We start from the raw sequence: 27,940 nt of genomic DNA, 5'->3' as shown, positions 1-27,940 counted from the left end.
TGACCCCGCTCAATAACCTCAGAAACGTCGATGCACGGCGATCAATAAAGCACTTTAAGATCTTTACTTAATCCTTATTCAGACGCATATCTAATTGACTGTAAAATGATGTCAGGAATGCGAATCTATATGATGTAAAGCTCGGATTACAGAAACGCCGACCACGAGAATGAAAAATGCATGTACTGTATATATACTGATATATAGATAACCTATATACAGTGAGGGAAGGGCACCCGCTAGCCCATGGACCATTAGCGCTATCAGAGCCCCTTTACATAATTGAACCCCAATCTCCCAACCACTTAAGAAAATACTGATATAAGTAAAGTTTTCTCTTTGATCCTCTAGAATTTTTCTAGAAAAAACAAAAAGGTACATTGTTATACATATTTATGTTTTATTTTTCCATTTTTTTATGTAAATAGTTTACGTAGACCTAACCGTAAGCTTATACCTATCACTAACTGTAAACATAACCCTAACCTTAATGTACGCCATAATCCTAACCTTAACCTAACGCTAACTGTAAACATAGGCCTAACCGTAACACTATCCCCACTTAAACTTAACCCTCACCCTAACCTTAACACAAGACCTAATCCTAACTGTAAACATAACCCTAACCTTAATATACGCCGTAATCCTAACCTTAACCTAACGCTAACTGTAAACATAGGCCTAACCGTAACACTATCCCCACTTAAACTTAACCCTCACCCTAACCTTAACACAAGACCTAATCCTAATTGTAAACATAATCCTAACCTTAACAGAAGCCCTAATCCTAACCTTAACACTAGCCCTAACCGTAAAGATAAGCCTAGACATCACACTATCCCTACTTCTATCCGTAAACATAACCCTATCCCTAAACTTAACACAAACCCTAATCCTAACCTTAGCTCTAGCCCTAACTGTAAACATCACCCACACCTTAACACATGCCCTAATCCTAACCTTAACCATAAACATAATCTTAACCTTAACACAAGACCTAATCCTAACCGTAAGCATAACCATAACCTTAACATAAACCCTAATCCTACCCATAAACATAACCCTAACCTTAACACATGCCCTAATCCTAACCTTAACTCTAGCCTTAACTGTAAACATAACCTTAACCTTAACACAAGACCTAATCCTACCCATAAACATAACCCTAACCTTAACACATGCCCTAACCCTAACCTTAACTCTAGCCCTAACTGTAAACATAACCTTAACCTTAACACAAGACCTAATCCTAACTGTAAACATAACCCTAACCTTAATATACGCCCTAATCCTAACCTTAGCCTAACGCTAACTGTAAACATAGGCCTAACCGTAACACTATCCCCACTTAAACTTAACCCTAACCTTAACACAAGACCTAATCCTAACCTTAACGCTAACCCTGACCATAAACATAAGCCTAGCCATAACACTATCCCTACTTCTAACCGTCAACATAACCCTATCCCTAAACTTAACACAAACCCTAATCCTAACCTTAGCTCTAGCCCTAACTGTAAACATCACCCTAACCTTAACACAAGCCCTAATACTAACCTTAATCGCAAACATACCACTAACCTTAACACAAACCCTAATCCTAACCTTAACTCTAGCTGTAACCGTAAACATAACCCTACAGTTAACACAAGACCTAATCCTAATCGTAAACATAACCCTAACCATAACACAAGACCTAATCCTAACCGTAAACATAACACTAACCTTAACACAAACCCTAATCCTACCCATAAACATAACCCTAAACTTAACACATGCCCTAATCCTAACCTTAACTCTAGCCTTAACCGTAAACATAACCCTAACCTTAACACAAGCCCTAATACTAATCTTATCCATAAACATAACCCTAACCTTAACACAAGCTCCAATCTTAACCTTAACTCTAGCCCTAGGCGTAAACATAACCCTAACTCAAATTGTAAAGTGTTGCGGAATATGTTGGCGCTATATAAAATTTAATCATTATAATTATTATTAGGATTATTATTAACCCTATCCTTAACACTAGCCCTAATCCTAACCTTAAGTCTACGTCTAACCATAAACATACCCCTAACCAAATAGTAGCCTTTAATCCTAACCTTAACTCTAGAGCTAACCATAAACATAACCAAACCCTAACCTTAGCCCTAAGCATTAACATAAACCCAAACCAAAATTTAATACTAGCCCTAACAGTAAATCTAACCCTATCCCTAACTGGAAACCTAACCGTATCCTTAACCCGAGCCCTAACAGTAAATCTAACCCTATCCCTAACTGGAAACCTAACCGTATCCTTAACCTGAGCCCTAACAGTAAATCTAACCCTATCCCTAACAGGAAACCTAACCGTATCCTTAACCCGAGCCCTAACAGTAAATCTAACCCTATCCCTAACAGGAAACCTAACCGTATCCTTAACCCGAGCCCTAACAGTAAATCTAACCCTATCCCTAACAGGAAACCTAACCGCATCCTTAACCCAAGCCCTAACAGTAAATCTAACCCTATCCCTAACAGGAAACCTAACCGTATCCTTAACCCGAGCCCTAACAGTAAATCTAACCCTATCCCTAACAGGAAACCTAACCGTATCCTTAACCCGAGCCCTAACAGTAAATCTAACCCTATCCCTAACAGGAAACCTAACCGCATCCTTAACCCGAGCCCTAACAGTAAATCTAACCCTATCCCTAACAGGAAACTTAACCGTATCCTTAACCCGAGCCCTAACAGTAAATCTAACCCTATCCCTAACAGGAAACCTAACCGTATCCTTAACCCGAGCCCTAACAGTAAATCTAACCCTATCCCTAACAGGAAACCTAACCGTATCCTTAACCCGAGCCCTAACAGTAAATCTAACCCTATCCCTAACAGGAAACCTAACCGTATCCTTAACCCGAGCCCTAACAGTAAATCTAACCCTATCCCTAACTGGAAACCTAACCGTATCCTTAACCCAAGCCCTAACAGTAAATCTAACCCTATCCCTAACAGGAAACCTAACCGTATCCTTAACCCGAGCCCTAACAGTAAATCTAACCCTATCCCTAACAGGAAACTTAACCGTATCCTTAACCCGAGCCCTAACAGTAAATCTAACCCTATCCTTAACAGGAAACCTAACCATATCCTTAACCCGAGCCCTAACAGTAAATCTAACCCTATCCCTAACTGGAAACCTAACCGTATCCTTAACCCGAGCCCTAACAGTAAATCTAACCCTATCCCTAACAGGAAACCTAACCGTATCCTTAACCCGAGCCCTAACAGTAAATCTAACCCTATCCCTAACAGGAAACCTAACCGTATCCTTAACCCGAGCCCTAACAGTAAATCTAACCCTATCCCTAACAGGAAACCTAACCGTATCCTTAACCCGAGCCCTAACAGTAAATCTAACCCTATCCCTAACTGGAAACCTAACCGTATCCTTAACCCAAGCCCTAACAGTAAATCTAACCCTATCCCTAACAGGAAACCTAACCGTATCCTTAACCCGAGCCCTAACAGTAAATCTAACCCTATCCCTAACAGGAAACCTAACCATATCCTTAACCCGAGCCCTAACAGTAAATCTAACCCTATCCCTAACAGGAAACCTAACCATATCCTTAACCCGAGCCCTAACAGTAAATCTAAGCTTAGCCTTAAATCTAACCCTAGCTCTAGCCTTAACCCTAAGAGTTAGGGTTCGAAAAAGGATGTAAACATTGTAAATGTATCATTATGTAAGTGTTCTATACTTTCCGGGGCTTTTTTGCATTAGAATAGACAGTGTTTAATATTTCGGCCAGCTTTCCCAGCATGACTTTGACTCTCTTCTCACAAAGCTGCGAGTCGGAAGAGACGCAGAAATCTACAGGAGGGAACAGAGCCGCCATGTGCCGTCCAAATAATTCAATCCTCTGTGAGCAGCTCGCAGGCGACTTTTCCCTCACTGAATCCCGTAAAGTCTGAAAAACTCAAACCCTAATAAAATTAGGAAGATGAAGAACATTTTTACGACAAATTGATAGTACCACAATTATGTAAAACCAGAACATTCTATTATCCAGCAATCCCGAAATTCTCAACTTCCGTAAGCCAAAGTTCACACTGCCGATGTTATTTTTATGCAAGTGTATAACACCACCAGTACATCAGATGGGGAATGGCATATGGTAAATATCATGTATTTGCCTCTGAACGACTTGACATATGTTTTTCATATTTATAGAGCAAGGAAAAAAATAAGAAATTGAAGGATTGAAAGCCACAAGATGGTTAATAGAACTCATACTTTCACTAAAAAGTGGAGAAATTTACACATACAAGTCTACTTGGCTCCAGCACCTTCTACCTACCACAGTTAAGAGAGAATATCACTGGAAACCAACAGGCTGGCTCCTCCTGGGAGGAGACCTTAATCACTTTGCCCCACCCATGAGGAATGGACAGGTGCAGAACTCCCGCACTATAGAGCACACACAAGTAATATTTTGGTGTAAATTACCGCTATACTTATTCAGACAACAGACATGCCTCACTGAAATGATTTTCTACTACAGTTGGGATCAGAAAAAGTTGTGACAATACAGTGAATTTGGAGTCCGTATCCAAACTTCAGCGAAGATCTTGGGCAGCAGCATCATGGTCGCTGGGATCACGACCGTGACCAAGCGGGGGGGTTTAGGGGGCCCGTCGGCCCCAACACCTGCTTCTTCCGAGGCCGCACATCAAGCAGAAATGCATCGCGGTGCACAGACCCGTCGGGTCCCTGCACTGTGATCTACACTTTCAGCCAAACAGAAGTCGGCAGCTTTCAGCAGCATCTCCATGACTGAGGCATCACATGACAATGATGTCTGGCGTTGACATAGCACAAACGACGATGATTTTGTCAGCCACTGTGGACCGGGTATAGAGGAGGATGTTGCGTAGGAGCCAGAGAGTGTGAGCACAGTATATACCAGGAGGGGGACAGAATATACCAGGAGAGGCCCAGGAGAGGAAAATAAACAATATACTAGGAGGGGGACAGAATATACCATGATGTGGGACATGTATACCAGGAGGAGGACAAAATATACCAGGATGTGGACAGTATATACCATGAGGGGCCAAGGAAAGGAACATAAACAGTACACCAGGAGGGGGACAGAATATAGCAGGAGAGGCCCAGGAGAGAAACATATACAGTATACTAGGAGGGGGACAGAATATACCAGGATGTGGGACATGTATACCAGGAGGAGGACAAAATATACCAGGATGGGGACAGTATATACCATGAGGGGCCCAGGAGAGGAACATATACAGTATACCAGGAAGAGGACACAATATACTAGGAGGAGGACAGTATATACCATGAGGGGCCCAGGAGAGGAACGTATATACCAGGAGGAAAACAAAATATACCAGGAGGGGTACAGTATATACCAGGAAGGGCCCAGGAGATGAACATATTTACCAAGAGGGGGACAGTATATACCAGGAGAGGAACATATATACCAGGAAGTGGACAGTATATATCAAAAGAGGGGACAGTATATATCAAAATGGGGGATATGTATACCAGAAGGGGGAAAGACTATACCAGAAGGGGGACAGTATATACCAGGAGGAGCCCAAGAGAGGAACATATTTACCAGGAGGGAAGACAGTATATACCAAAAGAGGAATAAAAATTACCATGAGGGGGACAGTATTTACTAGGATGGGGACACATATACCAGGAGGGGGACAGTATATACTAGGATGGGGAACATAAATACCAGGATGGGAAACATATTTGGTAGGATGGGGGACATGCCAGGATGAGGGGCATATTTACCAGGAATGGGGTACATTAGAACAGGATGGAGGACATTTACCTGCATAGAGGACATATTTGCCAGGAAATAGCCCAAAATGGGGGACATTACTACATAATGGGGGGAGGGCAACGCTTATGTTTTTATAGGATTTAGATGGCTAAATGTATATTTACATATACATACATCTGACCAACATGAGGGGATGGGGGGACCAAGGTCCAAATATTGCATGGGGGCCGATCGAACTCTCGTTCCGCCCCTGGTAAGGATATCGGTGGATACATCTGTAAATCTGAACTGTATTGATAATTTCCAAACTAATATACGGTGAAAATAATTTAATGAAATCAGAAGCGACCATAGACCAACTTTTCACAATTTCGAAGAGTAAACCGGTATTAACCGTTTGAAGATGTAAATGCAAATTCCCAGCCGAGGCATTCACAGTATCCATCACATAATGTGTCTCATAAGAGAAGGTAATCATTACGGACGTTACGTCTCTTGTTCCATGACTCCAGTTCACCTGACGGGCACCACAAAATGATGACCCACTCCGAGCCATAAAGCCCGGACTACATGTCATAAGACCCACAAGATCTGGTTCACATATCTGGTTTCCACAACATATAAGGTCTACCCTTTCAGGACAGTGAAGGACATTTAAAGAACCCACCTGTACCATGGTTGGTCTTGGTCGTTCTCACCGGAGTATACTGATTTTTTGACGTTCTTACAGGTGTATTCTCTTTGGGAGAGTTGTCAACAGCGGAGATGGCCTCTCGTTCACAGTGTGGGATAGGAATCGGCCCCTGTTGTATCAAAATGTCTGCAAGTGCCCTGAGAAAGAAATTATAAAATTAGAAATTATCGAAGGGGACGTAAAGGCACCAATGATGGAGTATAGATTTATGAATTTTATATACTTAGTAGAAATTAATTTGACAACTGAGACACCAGGAGCATAAAAAAGGCCAGTTTTATGTGAGCCCAACGGCCAGCATAAAGGCGTATGTCTTCTTTTCTGTGTCCCAGCAAAGAAAAATGAAGGTAGGGACCCAGCAAAATTAGATACGCCTTAACACTAGCTGCTGGCTATCACTGAGACACTTCATATTAATATTCATGAGAATACAGCCTAAAACTAAACCAGGAACCAGTGACATCACTGAGAAACTTTATATTCATGAGAACACAGCCTATAACTACACCAGGAACCAGTGACATCACCAAGACACTCCATATTCATGAGAATACAGCCTATAAATACACCAGGAATCAGTGACATCACTGAGACACTTCATATTCATGAGAATACAGCCTATAAATACACCAGGAACCAGTGACATCACTGATACACTTCATATACATGAGAATACAGCCTATAAATACACCAGGAACCAGTGACATCACTGAGACACTCCATATTCATGAGAATACAGCCAATAAATACACCAGGAACCAGTGACATCACTGAGACACTTCATATTCATGAGAATACAGCCTATAAATACACCAGGAACCAGTGACATCACTGAGACACTCCATATTTATGAGAATACAGCCTATAAATACACCAGGAGCCAGTGACATCACTGAGACACTCCATATTTATGAGAATACAGCCTATAAACACACCAGGAACCAGTGACATCACTGAGAAACTCTATATTCATGAGAACACAGCCTATAACTACACCAGGAACCGGTGACATCACCAAGACACTCCATATTCATGAGAATACAGCCTATAAATACACCAGGAACCAGTGACATCACTGAGACACTTCATATTCATGAAAATACAGCCTATAAATACACCAAGAACCAGTGACATCACTGAGACACTTCATATTCATGAAAATACAGCCTATAAATACACCAAGAACCAGTGACATCACTGAGACACTTCATATTCATGAGAATACAGCCTATAAATACACCAGGAACCAGTGACATCACTGAGACACTTCATATTCATGAAAATACAGCCTATAAATACACCAAGAACCAGTGACATCACTGAGACACTCCATATTCATGAGAATACAGCCTATAAATACACCAGGAACCAGTGACATCACTGAGACACTCCATATTCATGAGAATACAGCCTATAAATACACCAGGAACCAGTGACATCACTGAGACACTCCATATTCATGAGAATACAGCCTATAAATACACCAGGAACCAGTGACATCACTGAAACACTCCATATTCATGAGAATACAGCCTATAAATACACAAGGAACCAGTGACATCACTGAGACACTTCATATTCATGAGAATACAGCCTATAAATACACCAGGAACCAGTGACATCACTGACACACTCCATATTCATGAGAATACAGCCTATAACTACACCAGGAACCAGTGACATCACTGAGACACTTCATATTCATGAGAATACAGCCTATAAATACACCAGGAACCAGTGACATCACTGAAACACTCCATATTCATGAGAATACAGCCTATAAATACACAAGGAACCAGTGACATCACTGAGACACTCCATATTCATGAGAATACAGCCTATAAATACACCAGGAACCAGTGACATCACTGAGACACTCCATATTCATGAGAATACAGCCTGTAACTACACCAGGAACCAGTGACATCACTGAGACACTTTTTATATATATATATATATATATATATATATATATATATATATATATATATATATATATATACACATATATATACACGGTGCCTACAAGTAGTATTCAACCCCCTGCAGATTTAGCAGGTTTGATAAGATGCAAACTTCAAACAAGAGCAGGATTTATTACCAGATGCATAAATCTTACAAACCAACAAGTTATGTTGCTCAGTTAAATTTTAATACATTTTCAACATAAAAGTGTGGGTCAATTATTATTCAACCCCTAGGTTTAATATTTTGTGGAATAACCCTTGTTTGCAATTACAGCTAATAATCGTCTTGTATAAGACCTGATCAGGCCGGCACAGGTCTCTGGAGTTATCTTGGCCCACTCCTCCATGCAGATCTTCTCCAATTTATCTAGGTTCTTTGGGTGTCTCATGTGGACTTTAATCTTGAGCTCCTTCCACAAGTTTTCAATTGGGTTAAGGTCAGGAGACTGACTAGGCCACTGCAACACCTTGATTTTTTCCCTCTTGAACCAGGCCTTGGTTTTCTTGGCTGTGTGCTTTGGGTCGTTGTCTTGTTGGAAGATGTAATGACGACCCATCCTAAGATCCTTGATGGAGGAGCGGAGGTTCTTGGCCAAAATCTCCAGGTAGGCCATGCTATCCATCTTCCCATGGATGCGGATGTCTTGCTAAATTCTACTAAAAAGGGGGCTGAAAGCCCGTACTTACGAAGCGCTCACTGATATCCTAATCAGGCACGAATACTAATATTCTTTATAGCAAGATACTATTTATTTTAATAGCACATGAATATAATCAATGGTACATAGGCATTTAGAATCTTATAGTCATAGAAACTTATACAATAACAGAAATATGCATCAACATTACCGTTATGTTGTAGCAATCCTTTCACATCGGAGGGAACTCGAGTTAAGATAAGGAATCAACATGGCATGGCATCACAGGAACAGTGCGTACGTACACTTCAATGTCCTGGAAGGTATTTCCCTACCTTAAGCGAGTTCCGTGTATATTTTATAGGAAAATATTGTAGGTTGTGTCTAAATGGTCACCAGCATATGACAGCTGAGTCATGTTCATGTAACTTGACCACAAAATGTTGTAGGTAACGGCAGCTTCCTGCACATTTCCAGCACATCCTGTCAGTTGACAACTGGCTGACCACAGTTTGACCAGTATTAGTGAAATATTGCAATGAGCCGTAAATTTCATCCTTAAAACTGTCTTTAAGCTAACCACAAGTTTCCTGTAAGTGGAACTGTAAATGTTACTTCCTTATTATCTAAAACTGCTTCAAGACATGTGTGACATGTATTCCTTGGTATTAGTGAAATATTATCCAAAGGACATCTTCTTTGATACTGAATTATTGATGGATCAAATAATATCTGGGATCACTCCTATCTTTTGATCATGATCCCTATCTAATAGTCATTCAAACTTCAGTCATATCACATTGGTATCACAATCGGTCCTTGATCCCAGGGATTATTTTCCATCATCAGTATTCCACTAGAAGAAGATCACTCGGAATATACCATACCATGACCAAGAAATATTGTTTGCCACAAATTTTGTCTTTGTTTGTTTGGATAAACGTTGAATCACAAATATAATCACTTTCACTACTTTTGTATAGTATATTAAAACTAAAAGCAATATTATCTGAAAAGCTCCCTTGAATATCATGTGTTTTGGCATTTGCTCGATATTCAAAGGAATCATTACACATTACATTTCCCGATATGTTACTAGAAGTTTCACTAGTCCGATTTATGAACATATTGGCATAAGGCCATAACATATCATGAATTGTCTTTTCCACTAAACTGGGTTTAAAAGCATCTACAGTCCATAGAGATGAATCCCAGGTTAGTCAGTCCAGTCTTATATCTTAGTACCCAAATTCCTCCCTTAAAAGCCAGATATTGCAAATTGGTGACTGTTGCATTCAAATTGCCTTGCCACCATGGAAGATTGATCCATCCCACTATGGAAATGGGTACTGTAGTATTCTATAGACGAACACTTCGAGTGTCTTTATCAGCAAGATGATCAGAACAACTTTTCTACTTTAAGATTTCCTCCATCGATACCGGGACATCCAGATAAGGGATACTGGTGGCTGTAAGCGAAGAATGTGTACAGATCCAGCAATCTGTGTGTTGAAAATGTGATGGTGCATCAGAAATTCATTCGCCACAGGTTCCTCCTGATGTAGACTTGTCCATCCAACGACCAGAGAGGCAAACATCAAACACAGGAATTTCTCCATCTCATCACTATCGAGCTCTTCCCAGTAGCCGATCCCATGGATTCCGCTTATTTACAACACCTTCTGCAAGTAAAGATACACTATTATTCTCGTAAATAACATTTTTCTTGTGGGACATATTCCCACTTCTCCACTCCTGGTCTCATTATCAGGAGAGTACGATCTTTTCTGACTGCTATTACCGCTATCTCTGAGGGCGGTCCTTGGAGGTTTTGAATCCATATTTTTGCTCCTACATTTGTAATATTAGAGGATCCAAAACCTTTAGTACCCCGTATTGTTAATTCTGCTGGGGCAGTTCCTTCTCTTATTTCAGACAAGTTTATTGGAATTATTAACATCTGAGCCACCTTCTGGTGTTTCATCAAGATCAAAGGCTCATTTCCCAAATTTAGCATCAGTACCTTGATTTCTCCCTGATAATCTGCATCTATTACCCCTCCCACCACTATGGCTCCTTTTAACACTAAACTAGAACTAGTGGCTATTTGACCATAATGATCCTTTTGTGTATGGCAACCCAATCCTGTTGAAATTGGTTTTACCTTACCTGGGGGTACCACGACAGTTTCCAATGTACTGAGGTCTAAACCTGCTGCTGAATAAGGTGTCGCTCTTTCTGGTGTGCCCAAACAGCTGTACCTTGCCTTGTCAACTGTTGGACTGACTTGTCTGATGGCTGCTGCTTTATCTGCTTCTGAATTAAACAAACGTTCAAGTGAGTTAGTAGGGACATGAGCATCAACATGAAGTACAGTGGTCTTGGTAGATTGAATAATCCCTTCAATGTCTTGCCACACTTCCCTGACCATCTCAAACACATTTTGCTGTTCCTCTCCCCATTGGAACTCATATTGTTTCCTCGTTACGTTGTACAAATGAGCCAACATTTGTCCCAAATGAGGGATATGTTGTCTCCAAAAATCAAACAATCCAATATAAGACTGAGTCTCCTGTTTGGATTTAGGGACCAGAAAATTAATAATTTTCTGTCTGGCATTGGGCAAGATCTCTCTGTGCCCCTTGTTCCACTGAATCCCTAGAAATGTTACCACCTGAGACGGTCCTTGAACCTTGGCATCATTGATTTCCCATCCTTTTCTCCACATATGAGCAATCAGTTTTGTCAATTGATCTTTCACACTTTGCTCATCTTGTCCTTGTATCATTATATCATCGATATAATGTGAGATCTGCATTTCCTTATGACAAGACATAATCCCAAAGGAGAATTTTCCTTCGGTTCGATTAAGAGTCATCCATTTTAGGATATCAATTCCCAAAATATATTCTGGTATAGGTACTACCAGTACCGTATACTCCTTGATAGGTAAATTACCTATCTTCAAAGCTACCTGTGTCTGAACCCCGGTGATCACTTGACCACCTAGTCCAGCAATTTTTACTCGAGGTCCTTTTATTTTTTCTGGGTTTCCATGAATTAAAGTAGCCTCCGCCCCCGTGTCAATCAAAGCTGGGACTCTTTGAACATGTATGCTAAGATTGACGTAGGGACGTTCGTCCCTTTTTATCAATAGGGGGGCTTGGCTGGCTACCTATGGTAAATCACTTCCTTCTGAACTTTCATTTACACAGACTTCAGTCTGTGTATTAGCCCTTCCTTCCGTGACCTTTGTGGCCACGGCTGCAGCCAGTTCTTCCCATGGATAAACTGACTGAAAATCTTCCCAAGACACATTCTTTGGGGGTTTTTCCCCTTTTCCCTCTAATTTCTTTACCTTGGGGGTTTTTGAACCCCCTTTCATCTTTGCAGATAGAACTTTCTGTTTGTACAACTTCCATAATTCTCCTGTCTCCTTTCCATCAATCCTTTCCTTATTGATCCCGGCTTTAAGCAAAGCCTGGAACATGTCTTTGCGAGGCACCCATGGGGCCTCCCCTACTGATTTCTCTTTACAATCAGGATTGTTTGGCTTACTGTTACCAACATGGCCTCCAGGGGACGATTTATCCCACTGTCCCATATCCTGTAACTCCCTCATCCTCCCTAGAACTACACCGATTGATTCTCCAGTCAGCGCTACAGTTAAGGTTAAAATAACTGAGTTGTATGCTGGAGGAGCATGTTTAACCAGCCTATTTCTTATGCTGGCTGTCAATGGGTACTGGAGATAATCATCATCCATTCCCAAAAGAGGAAGAGCATTCCTCATTGCTTCTTCCTTCAGCCTTTCCATACCATCTTTTAAGGTATACCAAGGTTTATCATTGATAGGAAAGTCTGTTTCTGATGGATATTTGTCCAGAAAAGCATGGGCTAAGATTATAATTAAGTTTTGAGTACCATGCTCATTATGATCAACAAAATAATTTTTTATTGATCTCTGAATTTCTGGGTCCTGAGACATGGTGACAAATTTTGCCACGTCTCCGGCGTCAAAGTGCACTCCACCTCCTCCGAGATCGTGCACCCTGACCAACCAGGGAATTTCTCCTTCTCCTGGTTTTTGTCTAAACTGTGTTAAAATGCTATCAACTTCTCCCTGAGAGTAATCTTCAATGGTTACTCGATTTTTTACATGAGGAATTGTTCTCTCATTTATGATGGCATTACCATCTTTGTCATATTGCAGATTCCCCTGACCATCCCGGACATGTTCCCGGATGATCTCATTCTCTGTCCTCTCTAGGTGCCTCCTTACTGGGTTAGCCTGAATCTTCCCTTTATGGTAATCCTCCTCATCAGATGATGAAGATGAATCCCACACATCCCCATCCCAAGTATCGGGATCCCAGTTTATAGAAGCTGAGGCGATACTTTTATGTACTTTGGTTTTATTTACTTTTCCTCTTCTTTTCTTGTACTTATTTTGAGCAATTTTGATTTTATTTACCTTTCCTCTTCTTTTCTTGTACTTATTTTGAGCAATTTTTATGGCAGCTTTTTCTGCCACATTCTGATAATGTTCCAATTTATCCTTCAACAGTCTGGTATTACATTCCATAACTGTTTTCAGGCCACCTAATTCTATCATCTTTTGTTCCATCTGGGAACTTTTCTTCTGCATCTTTAGATTACGCTCATGCATTACACTATATGCACTTGCCAAAATCCAGATGCGCCGTCCTAAAGACACTACATCACCTGCTTTCACAGGGATACTACCGAATACATTCACAACATCAGTAGCTTCACTACCCTTAAGCTTATCCTGCCATTGTTTGTGCCGTGCTAAAGACACTACATCACCTGCTTTCACAGGGACACTACCGAATACATTCACATCAGTAGCTTCACTACCCGTAAGCTTATCCTGCCATTGTTTGTGTCGTGCTAAAGACACTACATCACCTGTTTTCACAGGGACACCACTGAGTACATTCACAACATCAGTAGCTTCACTACCCTTAAGCTTGTCCTGCCATTGTTTGTGCCGTGCTAAAGACACTACATCACCTGTTTTCACAGGGACACTACCGAATACATTCACAACATCAGTAGCTTCACTACCCGTAAGCTTATCCTGCCATTGTTTGTGCCGTGCTAAAGACACTACATCACCTGTTTTCACAGGGACACTACCGAATACATTCACAACATCAGTAGCTTCACTACCCTTAAGCTTATTCTGCCATTGTTCTGCCAATCCACAATTGACCAATTCATGTGCTATAAGATTGTAGGGAGCCTCAGTCCAGGTGGGGATCTCCACAACAACCTCCTTAACATTATCCTTACGTTTTCTGAACATTTTGACACTATGCAAAAAGATTGAAAAAAAATATATCTGGAAATTTGCCAAATATATGTTTTTAATTTCTAAATTACAAAAATTCGTTAATTACTTCTTATAGAAGTAATCCTGCCGACTACGCCAATTTATGTCTTGCTAAATTCTACTAAAAAGGGGGCTGAAAGCCCGTACTTACGAAGCGCTCACTGATATCCTAATCAGGCACGAATACTAATATTCTTTATAGCAAGATACTATTTATTTTAATAGCACATGAATATAATCAATGGTACATAGGCATTTAGAATCTTATAGTCATAGAAACTTATACAATAACAGAAATATGCATCAACATTACCGTTATGTTGTAGCAATCCTTTCACATCGGAGGGAACTCGAGTTAAGATAAGGAATCAACATGGCATGGCATCACAGGAACAGTGCGTACGTACACTTCAATGTCCTGGAAGGTATTTCCCTACCTTAAGCGAGTTCCGTGTATATTTTATAGGAAAATATTGTAGGTTGTGTCTAAATGGTCACCAGCATATGACAGCTGAGTCATGTTCATGTAACTTGACCACAAAATGTTGTAGGTAACGGCAGCTTCCTGCACATTTCCAGCACATCCTGTCAGTTGACAACTGGCTGACCACAGTTTGACCAGTATTAGTGAAATATTGCAATGAGCCGTAAATTTCATCCTTAAAACTGTCTTTAAGCTAACCACAAGTTTCCTGTAAGTGGAACTGTAAATGTTACTTCCTTATTATCTAAAACTGCTTCAAGACATGTATTCCTTGGTATTAGTGAAATATTATCCAAAGGACATCTTCTTTGATACTGAATTATTGATGGATCAAATAATATCTGGGATCACTCCTATCTTTTGATCATGATCCCTATCTAATAGTCATTCAAACTTCAGTCATATCACATTGGTATCACAATGCGGACCAGATGGCCAGGCCCCTTGGCTGAGAAACAGCCCCACAGCATGATGCTGCCACCACCATGCTTGACTGTAGGGATGGTATTCTTGGGGTCGTATGCAGTGCCATCCAGTCTCCAAACGTCTCGTGTGTGGTTGGCACCAAAGATCTCGATCTTGGTCTCATCAGACCAGAGAACCTTGAACCAGTCTGTCTCAGAGTCCTCCAAGTGATCATGAGCAAACTGTAGACGAGCCTTGACATGACGCTTTGAAAGTAAAGGTACCTTACGGGCTCGTCTGGAACGGAGACCATTGCGGTGGAGTACGTTATTTATGGTATTGACTGAAACCAATGTCCCCACTGCCATGAGATCTTCCCGGAGCTCCTTCCTTGTTGTCCTTGGGTTAGCCTTGACTCTTCGGACAAGCCTGGCCTCGGCACGGGTGGAAACTTTCAAAGGCTGTCCAGGCCGTGGAAGGCTAACAGTAGTTCCATAAGCCTTCCACTTCCGGATGATGCTCCCAACAGTGGAGACAGGTAGGCCCAACTCCTTGGAAAGGGTTTTGTACCACTTGCCAGCCTTGTGACCCTCCACGATCTTGTCTCTGATGGCCTTGGAATGCTCCTGTGTCTTTCCCATGTTGACCAAGTATGAGTGCTGTTCACAAGTTTGGGGAGGGTCTTAATTAGTCAGAAAAGGCTGGAAAAAGAGATAATTAATCCAAACATGTGAAGCTCATTGTTCTTTGTGCCTGAAATACTTCTTAATACTTTAGGGGAACCAAACAGAATTCTGGTGGATTGAGGGGTTGAATAATAAATGACCCTCTGAATAAACTTTTCACAATTTAAAAAAAAAATAAAAAAATAAATAACATTCTTTTTTGCTGCATTTCACATTTCCAGGCTGATCTACAGTCCAAATGTCACAATGCCAAGTTATTCCGAATGTGTAAACCTGCTAAATCTGCAGGGGGTGGAATACTACTTGTAGGCACTGTGTATATATATAGTACAGACCAAAAGTTTGGACACACCTTCTTATTCAAAGAGTTTTCTTTATTTTCATGACTATGAAAATTGTAGATTCCCATTGAATGCATCAAAACTCTGAATTATCACATGTGGAATGAAATACTTAACAAAAAAGTGTGAAACAACTGAAAATGTGTTATATTCTAGGTTCTTCACAGTCGCCACCTTTTGCTTTGATTACTGCTTTCCACACTCTTGGCATTCTCTTGATGAGCTTCACGAGGTAGTCACCGGAAATGGTTTTCACTTCACAGGTGTGATCTGTCAGTTTTAATAAGTGGGATTTCTTGCCTTATAAATGGGGTTGGGACCATCAGTTGTGTTGTGCACACGTCTGGTGGATACACGGCTGATAGTCCTACTGAATAGACTGTTAGAATTTGTATTCTGTGAAGAAAAAAGCAGCTAAGTAAAGAAAAATGAGTGGCCATCATTACTTTAAGAAATGAAGGTCAGTCAGTCCGAAAAATTGGGAAAACTTTGAAAGTATCCCCAAGTGCAGTGGCAAAAACCATCAAACGATACCAAGAAACTGGCTCACATGAGGACCGCCCCAGGAAAGGAAGACCAAGAGTCACCTCTGCTGCGGAGGATAAGTTTATCCGAGTCACCAGCCTCAGAAATCGCAGGTTAACAGCAGCTCAGATTAGAGACCAGGTCAATGCCACACAGAGTTCTAGCAGCAGACACATCTCTAGAACAACTGTTAAGAGGAGACTTTGTGCAGCAGCCTGCATGGTAAAATAGCTGCTAGGAAACCACTGCTAAGGACAGGCAACAAGCAGAAGACACTTGTTTGGGCTAAAGAACACAAGGAATGGACATTAGACCAGTGGAAATCTGTGCTTTGGTCTGATGAGTCCAAATTTGAGATCTTTGGATCCAACCACCATGTTTTTGTAGAAAAGGTGAACGGATGGACTCTACATGCCTGGTTCCCAACGTGAAGCATGGAGGAGGGGGTGTGATGGTGTGGGGGTGCTTTGCTGGTGACACTGTTGGGGATTTATTCAAAATTGAAGGCATACAGAACCAGCATGGATACCACAGCATCTTGCAGCGGCATGCTATTCCATACGGTTTGCGTTTAGTTGGACCATCATTTATTTTCAACAGGACAATGACCCCAAACACACCTCCAGGCTGTGTAAGGGCTATTTGACTAAGAAGGAGAGTGATGGGGGCTACGCCAGATGACCTGGCCTCCACAGTCACCAGACCTGAACCCAATCGAGATGGTTTGGGGTGAGCTGGACCGCAGAGTGAAGGCAAAAGGGCCAACAAGTGCTAAGCATCTCTGGGAACTCCTTCAAGACTGTTCGAAAACCATTTCCAGTGACTACCTCTTGAAGCTCATCAAGAGAATGCCAAGAGTGTGCAACGCAGTAATCAAAGAAAAAGGTGACTACTCTGAAGAACCTAAAATATAAGACATATTTTCAGTTGTGTCACACTTTTCTGTTAAGTATTTCACTCCACATGTGGTAATTCATAGTTTTGATGCCTTCAACGTGAATCTACAATTTTCAGAGTCATGAAAATAAAAAAACACTTTGAATGATAAGGTGTGTCCAAACTTTTGATCTTACTGTATAAGAATACAGTGTATAACTACACCAGGAACCAGTGACATCACTGAGACACTTACATACATACATATACATTATATAGCTATAATCGGCGTTGAGGAACATGCTCCACCAACCTATAAAGGGTGGATGCGACTGTGATAGCTGTCCAGTAAACTGTGATCCTAGCAGCAATCCACAGACCAGGAGAAATTAATTCCTGCTAGATCGATTACTACTAATCTCAAAACTGGTAGATGCCCGAGTCTGACTGTGCAACTCAGCACCAAAAGGCATGTCAGACTCTGCAGTGTGAGCAGGGTCAGAAGTCAACATTACACTATGTGAGCTTAGAGCAGAACACCATGTGACAGCACCCCTCTGGACCCTCTGGAGTAGATCTCTTCGAACTTCAATGGAAAGCCCTAACCAGCCCCTCTGCATGGATTTCCGAAGCTGGCACCCAAGTTCCTTCCTCAGGACCGCAACCTTGCCATTGAACCAGATAATGCAGACAACAACAAACGACCTGGGAATCAATAATTCTTGACACCTCAAACTCCAAAGAACCATCTGTGACGACATGGACTCTCATGGGTTAAAGTTTCTTAAAATCCAGCCAGACAGTATGATAGATTGTCTATAGATGGGGGAGAAGTCCCTCATTGTTTTTACAAGACTCTTGTTGACTCAATGTAATTGTGTTGGCCACTGAAAGCCAGACGTATTGTTCTCCAGACTTTGCCAGTAACCATTGTATTGTAGTTGTGTATTGATAATGTAATTACCTTAGTAGCCATTGTCTAGTCGGTGACTTGCAGACTCCATGTAGATATACTGAGTCTTTCTATGCACATCATATAAATGAACATTATCCATGCAGCTTGAAATTCATCCAATGGGAGAAGCAATCTTGTCCAACCAATCGATGAGGACGCAGTGTATCCTAAGGGAAGGTTATGGCTATAAAAGGGACTTCTTTAAGCCACCAGGGTTGTTGAAGGTTGATGGATGCTGATGGATCCAGTCTAAGCTCTTTGGAGCTGACTAGAGGATCAGGATATCTTATGGCTTCAATCTAGGGATTCCGGTCCCGGTTGGAGACCATATCCACAGCCTAGGGATTTCGACTCCGGCTGCCAGGATTGTAACATCATATCAGGACTACCTAAGGAGGACACTCAGGTTGGGACAATCCGGTCACCTGGCTACAGACTTTACAGACCTCACTCAGCTTCCTGAATCTGGCGCTATTCCTATCTCGGTGGGTGCCCGCCAAAAGCGGGCTGCTGCTGGATTGGAGTAAGCGGCCCTGGAAGCTCTAAGGCATGGACATTCTAATCCCTGTTGAGCCAGCGGAAGGGTGAGACTCTGTTGCCTGTTACATTTGTGTGTTTTGCTGGTTATGTGTTATGTGCCGTTAATTGTTTGGGGATCCAATAAAGTCTAATTATTGTGGTTCCCTCACCCTGTGGTGTCTGAGTAGTGTTACGCCCACGGTTAAGGAGGCCGGCGTTCAGTTGGGATGAGCCCTGAGCCACGCTGTCTTTCTAAAGGCGGCGGGATTTAGTGGACGAGAGCACCCACTGAGCCCCGTGTCTCCACACCATCAACCAAAACCAGGGGTGGAAGTGTGTGAAGGGGATTTCCCAAACCCACAGACCTTTTCAATAGAGACTTATGGAAAAACAATATGGATTTTATATGCCGCTGGTTACGTCAAACGGATGATGGAAGTAAATCTGAACCAACCGAAGAAATGACGTCCTAACCTAAGTGAAGGTATCTTAAGCTTAATATCTTTATTGGATAACCACACCAGATCACCCACACACAGGTCCGGACCAGGCACAAGCTCACGCTTATAGCTCAAACCCATGCTTAGCAAGTGTTGCTGAACTTTTTTCCATGTAGATGATCATGTTGAACCTAATTGGTCCTCTACGGGTACCCCGAAAGACTGACCTTCAAGAAAAGAACAGAATTAAGGATGTTGACCAAAAACACAAAAGAAGGGAGACCCACCAGACGACTCATGATGGTGATTATTATAGCAAATTCAGCCAGAGGAAGGAACGAGGACCACCCCTCCTGGTCATCAGAGACAAAACAGTGCATATACTGCTCCAGGTTCTGATCCATTTGGTCTTTTTGCCCATTAGACTGTGTATCGAGTGAGACGATATAATCCCTAAGCGAAAGCAAAAAGCCATCCAGAAATTACCAATCAATTGAGTATCCCTATCCGAGACCATGTCAGACAGGACTCCATGGAAACTGACAATCTCATGTATAAATATCTTAGCTAAAGTCTACGCATTTGGTAAGTATGGCAAGGCAATAAAATTTGTCGTTTTGGAAAACCTGTCAACCACAACAAAAATAACCGTATTACCAGCAGACGGCGGAAGATCTGTAATGACGTCCATGGACATATCTTTCGAAGGTTTGCTAGGTACACTTAATGGCAGTAGACAACCAGACAGATGAGTGTATGATGGCTTAGATGGCAGATACAGAGGAGACCACATCCCTAAAGAATTTGGGCCACCAAAAAATGATGTGACCTGTAATGACGTCCATGGAAATATCTGTCCAAGGTTTGCTAGGTACACCTAATGGCAGCAGACAACCATACAGATGAGTGTGTGATGGCTTAGATGGCAGATACATAGGAGACCACATCCCTCCAGAATTTGGGCCACCAAAAAATGATGTGACCTGTAATGACGTCCATGGAAATATCTGTCCAAGGTTTGCTAGGTACACCTAATGGCAGCAGACAACCATACAGATGAGTGTGTGATGGCTTAGATGGCAGATACATAGGAGACCACATCCCTCCAGAATTTGGGCCACCAAAAAATGATGTGACCTGTAATGACGTCCATGGAAATATCTGTCCAAGGTTTGCTAGGTACACCTAATGGCAGCAGACAACCATACAGATGAGTGTGTGATGGCTTAGATGGCAGATACATAGGAGACCACATCTCTCCAGAATTTGGGCCACCAAAAAATTATGTGACCTGAGATCCAGCATGTCCATCTCACCAAGGTGATGGGCCAGGACAGAACTATGATGCTCGGCCAAAACCTAAAGGCAAAGATTCAGGGGGACAGATGACTTATTAGCTAGAACCCCTGATGGTGCCTCATCGTGGGCCTCAGCAATCTCAGACCCGACCTCGGTACTGAGTGCCAATACCACCATTCCCTTCTGCAGGATGTGCATCGGATTCTCATAAGGTTTCCCACCTGAAAACTCCTGGACAATGCATCTGCCTTAGTGTTTTTGAAACTAGGATGGTAGGTAACAAAAAAATTAAACCAGTTAAAGAACAATGACCACCGAGCTTGTCTTGGAGAAAGGAGCCTTGCTGACTCGAGGTGCAGGGGATTTTTATGGTCCATAATTACACTGAAAGGGTGAATAGATCCCTCTAAAAAGTATTGCATTCCTCAAATGCCAATTTGATGGTGAGTAATTCACTATTACCAATGTCATAATTACGTTTGGTCAGTGAAAACATCTAAGAAAATAAGGCGCATGGGCAAAGTTCACCAACTGATGGACCCTGAGACAAAACAGCCCCCACCCCCACCTCAGAACTGTCAACCTTCATAGTAAAGGCAAGTGATACATCGGGCTGTATCAGTACAGGTGCTAACGCAAAGCATTTTTTTAGACAGTCAATTGCGGGTAAAGCACTCTCAGATCAATTAGAAAAGTCCGTACCTGTCTTCGTTATGTCAGTCAGAGGTCTAGCTAAGGCAGAATCTTTTTTTATAAACTTTCTGTAATAATTAGCAAAACCCAAGAACTGTTCCAGTGCCTTAATATTTTCAGGACGGTCCCATTTTTAGTATAGCCTGCAACTTGGAGGGATCCATCCTAAAACCAGAGGAGGAAATAATGCAACCAGAAATGGCAGTTCCTGAACGGCAAATACACATTTCTCTAACTTAGCGTACAACTTGTTTGCCCAGAGTATCTGCAAAACCCGCTTAACACGTTTCGTGTGTGATATAAGAATATAAATGAGGATGTCATCTAAGTATATGATAACAAACTTTCCCAACATCATTTACAAAGTGTTGAAATACCGCAGATGTGTTGGTTTAATCAAACGGCATCACCAAATTTTCAAAGTCCACCCTCGGGAGTATTAAATGTTGTTTTCCTCTCATCCCCCTGACAGGCTCTGATAAGATTACAGGCCAACCTCAGGTCAAGCTTGGAGAACCATTGAGCACCAGAAATCTGGTTAAAAAAGTCCGGAATAAGTGGCATAGGATACGGATCGTGTACTGTAATCTGGTTCAGCTTCTGGAGATCCTGACACAGACGTAGTCCACCATCATTGTTTTTACAAAGAAAAATCCCACCAATACAGGGGATGAAGATGTCCTAATATGACCATTGGCCAAGCTCTCTGTTATGTATTCCTTGAGAGCTTGTCTCTCCGAGGTGGACAGATTATATATTCTACACTTGGGCAACTTGGCCCCTGGCTTCAACCTTATGGTGCAGTCATAAGGTCTGTGCGGTGGCAACTCCTGAGGCGACAGCTCCAGAGAACACACCAGTAAACTCTGCCAAAGATCGAGACTCAGGTCCCCAGACAGTGTTTCTTACATTAAGACCTTCACTGAACCATGTCCTGTGTCTTCCAGTCAACTACTGGGTTGTGTAATGTGAACCATGGGAATCCTAACCTAACCTTGAGCACATGGCAAGTTATATGGTCAGAACGGAGAACGCCAGTGCAGAGCTCCAACCCCTGTTCACACTCCTTGAAGACGCCTTGGTAGAGAGGTGATGAGCTGATTTCAAAGATCTGGACTGGTTATCTCGCCAACCCTTAACCGAGAGGAGCGGGCAAACTGTTCATTGATTATGTTGGCTCCAGAACCACTATCAAGAATCACCTTAATAGAAACCTCTTGGCCCCCTTATTTTTTAGGGTAAAAGACACTGAGATACCATGGTGGAGGAGATAAGTAGACCCAGATTGAAATCCCCCAATCCATGGGTCTAACACAGAGTGATGGCCGACTTTCTTAGGCACCAAGGGACAAGTGCTGATAAAATGTCGCTTTTTACGGCAGAAATAGCATACACCTCCCCTATTAGGAGTCAGGGACTCTCTCCTCAACCAAAATGTCCCACCAAGCTGCATGGGCTCATATGAGGCCTCTGGAGGTGAGGCAGGTGCCGCTGCCCCTTGCCGGGTAGACCTCTGACAGAAATGGCGATCTATACAGATTACCAGAGCTATGGCACACTCCAGACAGGGAATCATGAATGGATAAGAAAGTCAGGTTTAACACTGCGCTAAAACCATGAAGCCAAACGATGTGATGAATTCTTTGCTATATTTTCTTTATTTAGGCCAAGTCTACGTGTTTCAAAGGCATGTCCGCCTTCTTCATCAGGACAAAGGAAAAAACAGCATCATACATCACCAATGCTTCCTCTACCCTCTCAGTATAGTTGTAGATGAGACCAAGCACAGAAAGAAAAACATCAATGGACTCAAAGACAGGAGAATCGGGAGGCAATGAAAATGCCCAAGCTTGTGGGTCACCACTGAGAGGTGAGACCACATTACCCACCCGCTGTGCCTCACTCTCAGAGGAAAGAGAACAAAGGCTTTCCAGAAGGAGACAAACCGGCTACGATCCCCAACATACCGCTCCGGAAGAGGCAGTTTAGGTTCAGGTGATCCAGCAACCAACCCAGACTGTGCAGAAGAAGAAGACTGAATCTGTTGCTGAACCGCCTCTTAATTCCACCACCAAGAGTGACATCACCTGCAAATACCTCTCAAGGGAAGCTACAGAGTCGACAGAAAAGTTCAAAATGGCCGATTATAATGTCACAGGGTGTGACAAGGTTACTTGGATCAGAGGTACCTACACTGGCCCTAGGTCTTTGGTGGAACTAGCTGTCCCTGTTCCCAAAGGTACGTCTAATGGTGACGATGTTTCGGCCGCCTCCCTAATCCTTGCTCCTGAATAGACCTGGTCTATACCCCCTCTCCCCTACCCCCGAGGAGGACCAATACAGGAGTAGTTTTATCCCACTCAAATAGACAGACAGGAAAAAACAAAACTCAAACTCAATGCACACACACAGAGGTATAGACAATACGTGCTCAAGAAGAAATAAAGAATCAGGGAGGAAATAACAAACACCAAGATTATTTCCACAACACACCAAATAACGATCAGATCAGGATCAAGACAGAACAAGGACCGGTATTGCAAAATGAAGCTATAATCGGCGTAGAGGAACAGGCGCCACCATCTTATGAAGGGTAGCACCTGAACCTAGCAGCAACCCACAGGCCAGCAGAAAATAACTCTTCCTTGACTGACTACTACTAAGCACACAACTGGTAGATGCACGAGTCTGACTGTGAAACTCAGAAACACCAGGTGGTGTTTCAGACATTGCGGTGTGAACAGGATCAGAAGTCGCCATGACACTCGGTGAGTTTAGAGCTAAACACTGTGTGACAATTCGTGAGAATATAGCCTATAAATACATCACAAAGCAGTGACATCACTGAGACAATTCATTTTCATGAGAATATAGCCTATAACTACTCCAGGAACCAGTGACATCACTGAGGCACTCCATATTCATGAGAATACAGCCTATAACTACACCAGGAACCAGTGACATCACTGAGACACTCCATATTCATGAGAACACAGCCTATAAATACACCAGGAACCAGTGACATCACTGAGACACTCCATATTCATGAGAATACAGCCTATAAATACACCAGGAACCAGTGACATCACTGAGACACTCCATATTCATAAGAATACAGCCTAGAAATACACCAGGAACCAGTTACATCACTGAGACACTCCATATTCATGAGAATACAGCCTATAAATACACCAGGAACCAGTGACATCACTGAGACACTCCATATTCATGAGAATACAGCCTATAAATACACCAGGAACCAGTGACATCACTGAGACACTCCATATTCATAAGAATACAGCCTATAACTACACCAGGAACCAGGTACATCACTCAGACACTTCATATTCATGAGAATACAGCCTATAAATACACCAGGAACCAGTGACATCACTGAGACACTCCATATTCATGAGAATACAGCCTATAAATACACCAGGAACCAGTGACATCACTGAGACACTCCATATTCATGAGAATACAGCCTATAAATACACCAGGAACCAGTGACATCACTGAGACACTCCATATTCATGAGAATACAGCCTATAACTACACCAGGAACCAGTGACATCACTGAGACACTCCATATTCATGAGAATACAGCTGAAAACTACACCAGGAAGCAGTGACATCATTGAGACACTCCATATTCATGAGAACACAGCCTATAACTACACCAGGAACCAGTGACATCACTGAGACACTCCATATTTATGAGAATACAGCCTCTAAATACACCAGGAACCAGTGACATCACTGAGACACTCCATATACATGAGAATACAGCCTATAAATATACCAGGAACCAGTGGCATCACTGAGACACTTCATATTCATGAGAATACAGCCTATAAATACATCACAATGGAAATGCAGTTTACCCATCTGACACTAACTAATATGACCAAGCTGGTGACAGAATTGTGAAGGAGCCCATGGAATTGCCCCTGACTATTGGTTTTACATGACATTTTGTTTGCTGTAGAACATGCATTTGTCTTTTTCCATCTCCCCCGATGCCGTCATTTCACGATATCACAAAATATATTCTGTCCCGCTGCGAGACAACAGAACATAATTCCCCTGATATTTGGAGTCCATGACCCAAACACCTTCTGAAAATGATTGTGTCATCGGGGAATACATTGTCTGTTTCTGGAACATGAATTTTTAACTCAGCAGTGAGACCTTAGAACCAAAAATCCCGGTGGACTCCGCATTGTCGAAGCTATTCACAAACACCGTTCTTGTCGGTGTCAACAAAAAATGTCTGCTCTCGCAATACAACATTATATATATATATATACTGTATACATAAGCATACCAAGTGTGGGCACCAGAGTTCAATAAATCCATTTTTCCTATGGAGTCCACCACTTGAGGTCCACCATTGATGGATTGGTTGGAGCGTCAACCATTCATGCATCCAACGTGGGGCCCTTTTCCCCCTGTGTGGACTTTTATCTTTAAAATGCCCTTCTAGACCCATGATTGATACTGATGGGATATTTATGGGACTCGTCATAGATGTCTCATCTTGTAAGTCAGTCATACCAAGACTCAACTCAACTGATCCCACTTTACGGCAGTGACAAAGAGACCATAAACGTCCAACAACCGTCTAGAATTTTTCCAAATAAGCATTAAACTTGGGCAAATCGGTGGACTCTAATCCTAACTTAAGCCCCCAATGTCAGGCAGCTGTAGCAAAGCCAAAAAAGTCATGGGATGAGTTACGAAAAGCCTAGATGTTCCTGGCAAGAACAATTTTGCCTTTATGGAAGCCATTAGTCAGGTCAAACATGGAATACTGGAATAGATGGAACATGGACTAGATGGGCAAATCAATTCATAATGAACTGAATTCGGAACAAATTTCCTAAAAATTTTGGATTTTTTTAGAATCTGAATTTTTGGGACATCAATGTCCAATGTGACCACGTAAGGCCGTGTCAGCAATTGAGAATCCAAAAACTGAGAAATTTGAGGGGATGGAGTTGTTGACCCAGGACAGGTTTGGAGCGCTCCTCAGAAACCCAAGTATAATCTTTTTTTTAGTTTTAATGACTTTTTACCCCTTACTTTATTGTACTGTGGGGTCTAGAAGGACTTCAAAGTCAATCCTGACCGAATCGAATCTGCCATCCATTTAGAGTTCAGGAGTTCATTGATCTCTGATAAGAAGGACAAAGCCAAACTGAGGGAGTGAATGGGTAGATTTCAAGATTGAAGGCAGAGAACCTTATAAAGGATTAGTTCAGAGAACTTTCTTATTATCTATGAACATCTTGACCAGCACTGGTCTGTGTCCTCTGTGTCTTTAGGAAAGAAGGTTTCCTCATGACTTCTGGAGAGTCACTCTGATGGATTCCAGAAGAAATTTTACCAACCAGTATGGGGCAATTGGCATCTATCCTTTTTGCCTTCTTCTGGAGCTACATTGTAGGATTACAGGTTGGACATGTTGGACCCACTTTTGTAACTGTAGTGCCAAGTACCTGCCCTGGTCCCTCGCATGCTCCTGGTCTCCAGAGGGATCACCCTTCTCCTCACCTGTCTCCTGGCCCCATGTTCTCCGTGCCCAGTCCCAGCACAGTATCCTGGTACACTCCCGCTCCCAGGCCTCGGAGGGGTCGCAGCTCTCCTCTCCTGCCCAGGGCTCCCTTCTCCTGACCTGGGGTCTGCTGTAGCCTCTCCCTGATTCCTGGCTGCACGCAGGTCTTCAGTTTATCCCCTTAGGCTGCGCGCATGGCCATGCCCCCTTTCTTTAATGTCCAGCGTCGCATTACCCGGAAGCAATTCCAGAGGTCACCTGTTACCCTAAAGGTATTTAAGTCTTCCACCCCTGACAGGAGGCACCTGAGTAACATTGCCTATAGTGCTTTGCTAGTTCTCAGGTCCCTGTATTTTACAGTGTCTAATCCCTGTACCAGTGTCCAATTGCTAACCTCTGTCTCATCCTAGAGCCTGCTCTCCACCATTGCCAGTGTGCCATCATGTCTGAGCTGCCACCACTTCTGAGACTATACTTCAGTGCCGTTACATCTGAACCATCACCAGAGTGCCGCCACGTGTTAGCCTATACCACAGTGCTGTCATGTCTGAACCATCACCTGAGTGCTGCCACATGTGAGCCTATACTTCAGTGTTGTAATGTTTAAACCATCACCACACTGTCGCCATTTCTGAGCCTATACCGCAGTGCCATCACGTCTGAACCATCACCAGAGTGCCGGCACG

At 42.4% G+C, this 27,940-nt stretch overlaps 1 protein-coding gene across 8 annotated transcripts in view; it reads right to left on the bottom strand.

Annotated features, from left to right (window-relative positions):
- SHISA6 (shisa family member 6) overlaps positions 1 to 27,940 on the bottom strand; it is a 413,757-nt gene that overhangs the window by 333,382 nt on the left and 52,435 nt on the right. For all 8 annotated transcript variants that reach the window (XM_075351450.1, XM_075351451.1, XM_075351453.1 and 5 more), the window contains exon 3: positions 6,484 to 6,647. In XM_075351450.1, the coding sequence (XP_075207565.1) occupies positions 6,484 to 6,647 (164 nt within the window). The remainder of the gene's footprint in view (positions 1 to 6,483; positions 6,648 to 27,940) is intronic.

Source organism: Anomaloglossus baeobatrachus, chromosome 5 (genome assembly GCF_048569485.1).
Source record: "Anomaloglossus baeobatrachus isolate aAnoBae1 chromosome 5, aAnoBae1.hap1, whole genome shotgun sequence".
NCBI lineage: Eukaryota > Metazoa > Chordata > Amphibia > Anura > Aromobatidae > Anomaloglossus > Anomaloglossus baeobatrachus.
Note: the sequence above shows the minus strand (reverse complement) of the source record. Positions and strands in the feature narration are given on the sequence as shown.